The 9,773-nt window shown below is 44.1% G+C and overlaps 1 protein-coding gene across 1 annotated transcript; it reads right to left on the reverse strand.

Moving 5' to 3' along the window:
- Positions 1–456: 456 nt before the first annotated feature.
- On the reverse strand, positions 457–9,773 carry LOC109529315 (galectin-8-like). Its single transcript, XM_019892648.1, has 5 exons — positions 9,134–9,773; positions 5,438–5,593; positions 1,025–1,110; positions 779–956; positions 457–702 (listed from the first exon to the last, which is right to left on the reverse strand). The coding sequence occupies exons 1-5, from the start codon at positions 9,257–9,259 to the stop codon at positions 556–558; spliced, it is 693 nt and encodes a 230-aa protein (XP_019748207.1). The 5' UTR covers positions 9,260–9,773; the 3' UTR covers positions 457–555.

Below are 9,773 nucleotides of genomic sequence, written 5' to 3' on the forward strand. Positions count from 1 at the left end.
GGCATGAAATACGAAAAGGAGACCCAGGATTGTTGAACAGCTGAAGCTGTACATCAAACAAGAATGGGAAAGATTCCACCTAGAAAGCTTCAGTAAAAAAAAAATAAAAAGGAGTGGTAAGCATGACCCTGTCCCAGCTTTTTGGGAACATGTTGCAACCATAAAATTCAAAGTTAATGATTCTTTTCTAAAACTAATATATCAGTTTGAACATTAAATATCTTGTCTTTGCTGTGTATTTTTTAGATTTTTTTTAGATTAGATAGATTAGATTAGATATCCTTTATTTGTCCCACACTTTTATTATTTATATTATTATATATATATTTATTTTATTTTTTTTATTATAAATATATATTTATTAATATATATTTATATATATTATTTATATTATTTACTTATATATAGGTTGAAGATGATTTGCAAATCATTGTATTCCATTTTATTTATGTTTAACACAATGTCCTAACTTCACTGGAATTGGGTTCGTATGATATAAATGCAGATCCAGACATGAAGTAATAAAGTAGTGCTTACGATATTGACATGATGATGTCACATGTTACTGACGTCTAACAACGTCACGTCCCCTCTCACTCTCACATGCATGATCATTTCTAGGCCGACTCTGTATGTGTAGTCCACTTGGTCACCATTGTTGACGGTCACGTGGAAAGCGTCAGTGCCACACCAAATAACCATTTGAGTGACAACAGAGTTGGTCGAGGCAGAATTCGCCATCGCAACATAGAATAAACATTTATTGATGTTGTTGTACCTCAAAGTCGAGCCCGGGTGCAAAGGGGAAGGAGGCGATCTTACGCTCCTCCACACCCCAGGAACCAGACAGGAAGGAATTCCGCGCAAACACGTTCACATCGCCTTTCCAGTTGAAGCGAGCGTTCAGATGCAGCGCGACACTATAGCCGTCGCGCATCAACAACTGAATGGCAAAACTGCAACACAAAAGCACAAACATGTTCTCAGGGGCACAGCCTGATTTGCGGGGAATGTGGCTTCGTACCATTTTGGGTTCCGATTGACTCGGCCTTTGATGGTGATTTTGCTGCCCACACCGACACCTCTCAACAACTCCCCGGTTGGATCACTCTGCAACAAAAGAATGCAATTTAAACGCACTCATTGTGGCGCCATTGAACGCCAATTGAATGGCAGTTCAATTTTCTCAAGAGTGCTAGGTTTCATTAGTCTTCCACGAGAAAACACGGCCAAACCCACAATAAACAAGTCTTGAGGGGATAAGGAGCTTATTTGGCAGCCCAAGCCATGGAGCCTCGCGCAGCCGTCTGCATAAAGTTTATCAGCTTGAACACCGAATATCTTGTCTTTTTAGTGTATTCAATTCTGGGTTGAAAATTATTTGCAAATCATTGTATCCCGTTTTCATTTACATTTAACACAAGATCCCAACTTCACTGGAATTGGGTTTATATGATATAAATGCAGGTGACAGGGCGGTCGACTGGTTAGCACTTCCGCCTCACAGCGCAGAGGTCATGGGTTCACTTGGAAGCACTGGCCTTCCTGTGTGGAGTTTGCATGCTTTCCTCCTACTCTGGTTTCCTCCCACATTCCAAAAACGGCACAGTTTAATTGAGCACTTTTCAAATTATCCGTTGGCATGAGTGTGAATGGTTGTCTTTTTGTGCCCTGCGATTGAATGACAACCAGGTCAGGGTGTACCTTGCCTACTGCCCGTAGTTAGCTGAGGCAAAAGAGATGCCGTGACTCGGTTACCTCACTCAACAAGATCCCACGATACTTGCCTCCACTTGGGGCAGGATCTCATCCCCAACCTGGAGAGAGCATTCCACCCTTTTCTGACTCAGGACCATGGTCTCATATTTGAAGGTGTTGATTTTTATCCCAACTGCTTCAGTGAAAGTTGGAGATCGCGCGTCTGATGGCGTAAAGAAGCTCACAGCTCGCCGCTGGTCACGTACTATCACAGTTCTCAATCATCACCCAACCCTATTTATATTGCCCTTTTTGTAAAGTTATTGACGGGCTGGGGGTTGACTGACGATCAGCAATGACAAAAAAACAATTTAAAAAATGGTCTCTCTCTGTGCCACCCGGTACCTAAGGTGCTACGAGACACTAGATTTGTCTGCAACACGTGTGTTTGCTCAAAATCAGGCTACATTTGAGTCCGATGTCAGCAATCGACACTCTGAAATGCCATAGTTTGTTCAGTATCCTTGATCAGGGCAAGGACTATCACAGGGGTAGGGAACTGATTCCTCGAGAGCCATATCCTGCCTCTTTTAGATCCCACCCTACTCCAACACACTTGATTAAACTGTTCATGATTGTGTCAGGCCTCGACAGGGCTTGCTGATGAGCTGATGATTTGATTCAGGTGTGTTGGAGTAGGGTGAGATCTAAAACAGGCAGGGTATGGCTCTCGAGGAACTGGAGTTCCCTACGCCTGGACTATTACCAGTGCTCCCTTACTGAAGGGTCCAGGCACATGACACTATTACTCCTTGGGGCCTTGCAAATGGCATTGCAAAACCCCTTCATCAACTGTTCAAAATAAAGAAAAGCCCGACAGCTAAAGCTAATTGACACGTTCTCAACCTCCTGTACTGGCTTTGAACTCCCCCTTGTGCACGGATGCCTCTGAGTATGGACTTGGCACAGTTTTGTATCAGTGACATCATGGAAATCTTAAGAGTGATCACTTATGGACCAAGAACTCTCCCATTGAGAAAAAAATCCAACTTACACTCGGGGATACTAGGGGTTCTATTCATATCTGCGGACCATGACATTAAATATAGCACTGACTGCTTACCTTTGTTACCGAGGGTGTCACCAAGTCCTAAGAATTGAAATCAAGTTGTATGACTTGTATAGAGAGGTTCAGGCCCTTCTACATTTCCCACAATGCTTTGCCACCAGACATATTTGTGGGCAAGCCCCACTCACAAAGCGTAAATCCACATTGGTCATGCCTTTTACATGTGTCATTGTTGGCTGTTATAGTTGGGGCAGGAAAGTTACTTTCGACTTCCGAAAATCATAAGGGATTTCACGGCCAACTAGAGGAAACGTGAATGATGACGACTTTGGCTGTCTCTACAGTGAACCTCCTCTACAACGAACCTACATGGGTGAAAATACCCCCTAGTGTGAAAAAATCTTCATGCATTAAAACCATTCCCACTTTTCTGCTCCCCCTACAACGAAAAAAACCCCATTGCGTTAAACGAAATCTTTTTCTCTGCCCTTGCCTCGCAACGAGATTCACTACAACGAAAACAAGCCTTCCGCTAAAGTCTAATCCAACCTCAGCCTACAGCGACTCCTACTGCTTAGCTCGGAAACGGCAACAGCAAACACCACAGTGGTTTACACATGCGCAGTAGTACAGGAAGCATTTGTTATTGTAATTTTCAGACGCAGCACGAACGTTGCATTGCTAAAATGGCTACAAAAACGGACGTTTGCAGACCAAGGAGTGAAGAAAAGAAAAGCTTTAATGCTTGAAGACAGGATAAAAGTAATACAAATGAAAGATGGAGGAAATGAAGTAAAAGACATTATGCAAGAAATTGATGTTAGTGAAAGTGAATGCTGATCGTAAATTTTGCAATTTATTTCCCTTTTTTTCTATCTATGCTGGCTATACGAAGTGTCAAATAAGTGTATGCTCGTACTTATGCACTATTGGAATAATAATAAGAGTACCGGTAGACATAAGTTTGTGTGTGTGTGTGTGTGTGTGTGTGTTGGGGGGGATGGGGTACATCTGCGATAAATTTGCTATAGTGAAAAGTCCGTACTGTACTGTAGTGAAAAATTTCTTGCTGCAAACATGATTTCATTGGAGTGAATGCTGATCGTAAATTTTGCAATTTATTTCCCTTTTTTTCTATCTATGCTGGCTATACGAAGTGTCAAATAAGTGTATGCTCGTACTTATGCACTATTGGAATAATAATAAGAGTACCGGTAGACATAAGTTTGTGTGTGTGTGTGTGTGTGTGTGTTGGGGGGGGAGGGGTACATCTGCGATAAATTTGCTATAGTGAAAAGTCCGTACTGTACTGTAGTGAAAAATTTCTTGCTGCAAACATGATTTCATTGGAGAGTAGTTTCACTGTAACCTTTTTCACCGGAAACTGTTGCTAAGGTTGCAAGGCACAAAAATCGCCGTCGGTTATCATTGAGGAGAGAGCTTCCCATTTAAACGCAGAAGTGCTGTTTCCCATGGCCTCCTCAATCGTTATCAGACAAGAAGTATACAACACCTTCATCTTTACAAGTCCAACTTTCAGATTTCAACAAGCCAACCTCGGCTTGTCCCGCAGCTTTTTATCTGATGCACACGGGCTGGAGCCCACTAGCACCGCGACGCTGCTGCATCTCTGACTGCAGAGATTTAAAGTGTACAGTTACATGGACGGCGTGTGACCGCGGTAGGGAGGTCTGGAGAGGGTGACTGCGACGTCACCACCTCACAAGCAACGGCGAGGTACTCTTGTTGCCAGGAGCTTCTTGACTGCCAGGAGCTTCTTGACTGCCTGGATGTCTGTGACACGGAGCCCCATGTCTGCTTGTTGAAGCTCATCTCATTCTGCTAACCTTGTCTGTTTAGCCTTCGAAAGCTAATTCTGCCTCGACAAGCCATGGGAGCTTGTGGGAGTGAATAGCCTCGGCTGGAACTATAACGAAATGTTAGCATTGCTAAATGTCAAAAATTATGACTAATTGCCACCCAAATTAATTTGCACATTCCGACAGTTGTCCACTTAAAAAATAAATAAATAAATAAAAAACGACCAGCACATTATTTTGGATGTGATAAGTGGTTTTTCATCATATCATCTCACATTTAATGTCAATAAATCCAAAATATTGTTCAGATCCCTTTGATATTTTCACAGGTCGAGGTGGACAAGGTCGAGGCGCATATTAATTTGTGTGGCAATTATTCACCAGTTCAAACAATTCTGTGACAATAGAACGTGACAAAAAGCTATATGAATTACAGTGTGTGCCTCCCTGCTGAGACATGGACAGGCTGAGATGGGGAAAAACAACAAGCCAAGCTACAAAAGAGAGTGGACCAATCAATTTGTGATAAATCGCATCCCAAAAAGGCCCGTAAATCACTATTCTTTTAGGGGGGTGAATTTTAATGCTGACATCATTTTTATAGCTAGACCTTTTATAAAAGTGCCAATGTTCAGCCCACTCAGGTGTCCCTTTAAGTTTTCGAGTCCTGAGTCGCAGCTTCGCCTCTCCCACCTGCAGGTAAACCGAAATAGTGACCTTCTCACACACCTTGAGTTTCTTACACACATCATAGTCATTCCAGTCATGGTCATCCACAAAACTTGAATGGAGACAACTTGTTTGATATTTGGTTACATCCTACCACTGCTAGTAACGCTATGGAACTTACCTTGTCATTGTAGTCATTCAGCTTGGGCGTGTTGTTTTCAGCTGTCAGCCTGCCAATGCTTTTTAAGATCAACAGCGGCAACAGGACCAAGATGGCTACCAGGATAGCCACCAGGATAGCAACCAGGATAGCCACATGTCGGGTCTGCACTGACGCCTGCGGAGATAGAAGTGGGACAATTCACACAATCGGAAAACAATTGTCCACATCATGTTTCAAGTGGGGCGTCCTGGTGGTCCAGTGGTTAGCGCGTCGACCACACAGTGCAGAGGTCGTGGGTTCGATCCCGGCTCTGACCAGTTTGCATATTCTCGCCGGGCCTGCGTGGGTTTTCTCCAGGTACTCCGGTTTCCTCCCACATTCCAAAAATTTTCATGGCAGGCAGATTGAACACAAAATTGTTTCTAGGTGTGAGTGTGAGCGTGAATGGTTGTTCATCTCTGTGTGCCCTACGATTGGCTGGCAACCGGTTCAGGGTGTCACCCACCTACTGCCTGAAGGGATGGACTCCAGCAGCCCCCGCGACCCTTGTGAGCAAAGGTGGCCAACCCGCGGCTCGCGAGCCACATGCGGCTCTTTGGCTGGTTCAAAGGGTCGAAAATGCCTCTGCGGTGGTGCTGCCATTCAAATAATGGTGCTAAATACACATACATAACTTACTATGTCAGCCTATAATCAATCGCGTTACCTGATTCACATACAGGGCAACCAGTCAGATGACAACTGAATCACCACTCATGCGCAATCAACGGTGCTAAGCGCTAAGCTAGTTAGCGAATTACCTCTGATCGCAATCAACCGGGAGCCAGCGGACTGTTCCCAAGTCGACCAAGGGGTGGAGGAAAAGGGGGGAAAAAAGATTTGTGTTTTTGTGTGTTTCGTTCATGTTCGGGCCGTTCCGGCTGATGCTCATCATGGCGTGCATGCGTGCATATGTGCGTGAGTGCATGGTTGGGCACCCGCGTGCGTGTGCGTGTATATGATTGCACGTGCGCGATCGGGTCGATCATAGGAGGTTGGTCGCTTCAAAAGTCGATCTTCGGGCAAAAACGTTTGCCCTATGTGGTAAGCTGACCGGAGTAGTCAGTAACTGCTGCAGCTCGCATGCAGACAGTGCCTACTTCGAGTGGCAACAGAATGCAAGCCAGATTTGAAGAGCATTGTTCAAGAGAAGGAATGCCAGAAATCCCTGCACTAAGGCACCAAGCAACATGCATAGTAAGAGAAAAATGTTCTAATATTTTTTTTGTGGACTCTGCTGAACTGAGAGTTTGTGTGTGTGAGACACTGCACACAATATTCATTGTTGAAAATGACTGGCCTGTGGTCTTAGTACTGTAGGAGTCAATTTCTGTCATTATCATGTTGGTGTGTGACATGTTACAATAAATCTGGCTGAGCAAAGGTATGTGTGTGTGTGTGTGTGTGTGTGTGTGTGTGTGTGTGTGTGTGTGTGTGTGTGTGTGTGTGTGTGTGTGTGTGTGCGTGCGTGCGTGCGTGTGTGTGTGTGCGTGCGTGCGCGCGCACACAGAAGGGATAAAGTGATGCTTGTGTGCCCATGTGTATGATGTAGCTCTTTGCAGTAACACAATTATAAAAATGGCTCTTAGTCTCTGACTGGATGGCCACCCCTGCTTGTGAGGATAAAGCGATTCAGAAAATAAATGGATGGATGTTTCAAGTGGATTAAAATTCAACTAATGAACACCTCTCCACGTGGTCAGTGATGCTCAAATGTGGTATGCAGTGATGCCTCGCTGATAGAGAAATCTATGAACAAAATTGTATCATGTTTAAAGTTTCGGTTAATTTGGGCATGTCTGGACATACTCAGCGCAGAGGTGTCGGCCGTTTGGGCGGAGGGCCTTTTCTTGAGTAATCACGTCAAAGCAAGGGGGGCGAACAGATGGAAGAAGGCTAGATTCAATCACAGAGTGGGAATGAACAAATTGGGAACAAAGAGTTTTTGAATACCAAAAGACAGTTTGGGAACCGCTGTCGCGCCCAGGTGGACATTTGTCATCAGCAAAATCTGTGACTTATGTATTCGGGTAGATCAGATCACTACCGAAGGGCCGGACCGGGGGGCGCGGTATGCAAATCTCGGGGGCAGTGTCTTTCTTGTATTTTGCAATAAAAGTTCGAACCGGCGGAGAGGGAGCCGAGAGTGTGATCATCGGAGCAACTACCGTCGTTCACTCTCAGAGATCCCCTCCCGCCGATATTGAAGACAATTTTCCTGTGTGCCGAGTCATTTCTTTAACTTTGTCCGAGAAAATCTCTGACACTCGCTATATTGCGGTCCTCGCGTTTTTTTCCCAAAGTACTGTATTCAGAAAAAAAAATGCAGAATGACTCAGGTTTTGTACATGCCTGTACTGTACTGTATATGCAACGGGCACTCATTCAAAGAGCATGTTTGGTTCCCAACGTGACATCAATCAATGATAGCACCAGTGGATTTATTCCGTGAGCTGATTGCCTGCACATCTTTGCAGCCCCACCCAGCATCTTCCCTTGTGTCTCATCACGCTGTTGATTGTCTGGCATACCGTCTCTTAGTGTTGTGTTGCGTTTGCTACGTGCGTGGTCGAAAGTGATTAAATTGTGGGCCCTGAAAGCTATAATTCTGAACGTTTAACTTTTCGTATGGAATCATAAAAATAATTAACTTTTCCATCATATTGTCAGGCGGCCCGGTGGACGATTGCCTCACAGTGGGCGTCAGCTTCACAGGGCAGACGTGAAGGGTTCAATTTCGGCTCCGGCCTTCCTGTGTGGAGTTTGCATGTTCTCCCCGTGCCTGTGTGGGTTTTCTCCAGGTACTCCGGTTTCCTCCCACATTCCAAAAACATGCGTGGCACGTTAATGGAACAGTCTAAATTGTCTCTCAGTGTGAGTGCGGATGGTTGTTCGTGTGTGTGCCCTGCGATTGGCTGGCAACCAGTTCGGGGTGTCCCCCGCTTACTGCCCGAAGACAGCCGGGATAGTACCTTTTTTTTTTTTTAACAGCTCAGCGTCCCCAGACATGAAACTTTAGGTGCTCAAGTAGAACATTTAGGGGCACACATTGCATAGAGACTTGCAATAGAAATACTGCCATTCATTCATTTTCAGTATTTTAATGTATTGTTGTTACTGATGGTCTTAAGTGTGGAGCGGAAATTGTCAGCAGCATAAAATAGTGCGTGCACGAGTAACTAAAAATTACTTTCTCCGTTTCAAATTTTAATGGTCAAAATGCCCCATTTTAGGATAGCCTCGAGGCCAGGTAGAAGTGATGACGTAATATATGTATAAGCACGCATATTCACGACTATAAATAGCTTGCCAATAGAGTAGTTTCTTTTTTAAATGTACAACTTGCTCTGGTGACCCTATTAGCATGAAAGTCAGTTACGCAGCAAATATATGATTTCACAAAATGCTTATTTTCCGCGTTTTGGGTCCAAAATACGTGATTTGGATGAAACCAACCCTGCTGCCGATTACTAAAAATGGAATAAGGTAAAACAAATGTTTTTTGATGTGTGATGAAATAAGAGTTGATCTCATCTTTCATTTGGCTGTCGCCCTTTACATACACATTGAACTATTCTGTGAGCCTTGAAATATCACCCAATGCTGTAAATAGTCTAACATAAAAAGAGTTGAAATCTAATTGACAAAGATGTACCCAAGAGGTGGATAACTCACGTTCTGACTATAACCCGTAGCGGGCATTTTTCCAAGCGAAGGATGCGGATGCGGATACCCAGACGGGTCTATCTGATTTTGAGGTTCGACTTGACTTCCCGCACCAGCGCACCTTCGCAGAAGCATTCGAGGCGGGGAGAGGAGCTTGTGTATTTGTTTTGTGACGCACTTTGCGTTGCTTTTTTTTTTTAAGAACGAAACGGTGACATTTTAACGTAGTAGTGGGGCTAAAGAGCCGACAAAACTATTGAATGCCACGACGCAGTGGCGTTGGCTGACTGAACAAATGTCGCCACGATGGACAACAAATGACGCTGATTCCAATAACCAGGGAAAAAACAAAACTAACCAAAAACGCTTGCAAAATGCAAAGATAACATGAACGGAAATAGCTCGTCATGAAAAGAGCACAAAACACTAAGGATACAAAAACGAGCGTAAGCTTGACAACAAAAATACTGTACTTACTATGACGAATGCAAAAATGAGGCGAGAAAATATATGGCGCAACTAAAGAGCTAGTCTAGAAAAACTACTTATAGGCATGTGCAAGGAGAGGAATAATCCGACAAACCTTGACATCTTGACAGTCGTTAAATACATGACAATTGATTAGAACATTGGCAGCAGGTGTGCCGAC

Source organism: Hippocampus comes, unplaced genomic scaffold (assembly GCF_001891065.2).
Source record: "Hippocampus comes isolate QL1 unplaced genomic scaffold, H_comes_QL1_v1.1 scaffold296, whole genome shotgun sequence".
Classification (NCBI taxonomy): domain Eukaryota; kingdom Metazoa; phylum Chordata; class Actinopteri; order Syngnathiformes; family Syngnathidae; genus Hippocampus; species Hippocampus comes.

Bases quoted from the DNA above. Each gene is read 5' to 3' on its own strand.
- LOC109529315 (XM_019892648.1), bottom strand. From the start codon at position 9,259: ATGCTTCTGCGAAGGTGCGCTGGTGCGGGAAGTCAAGTCGAACCTCAA. The intron at 5,594-9,133 runs GTGAGTTATCCA...CTATCTCCGCAG, and splicing joins CTACGGGTTATAGTCAGAAC to GCGTCAGTGCAGACCCGACA. The intron at 957-1,024 runs GTACGAAGCCAC...TTTGTGTTGCAG, and splicing joins GTCAATCGGAACCCAAAATG to TTTTGCCATTCAGTTGTTGA.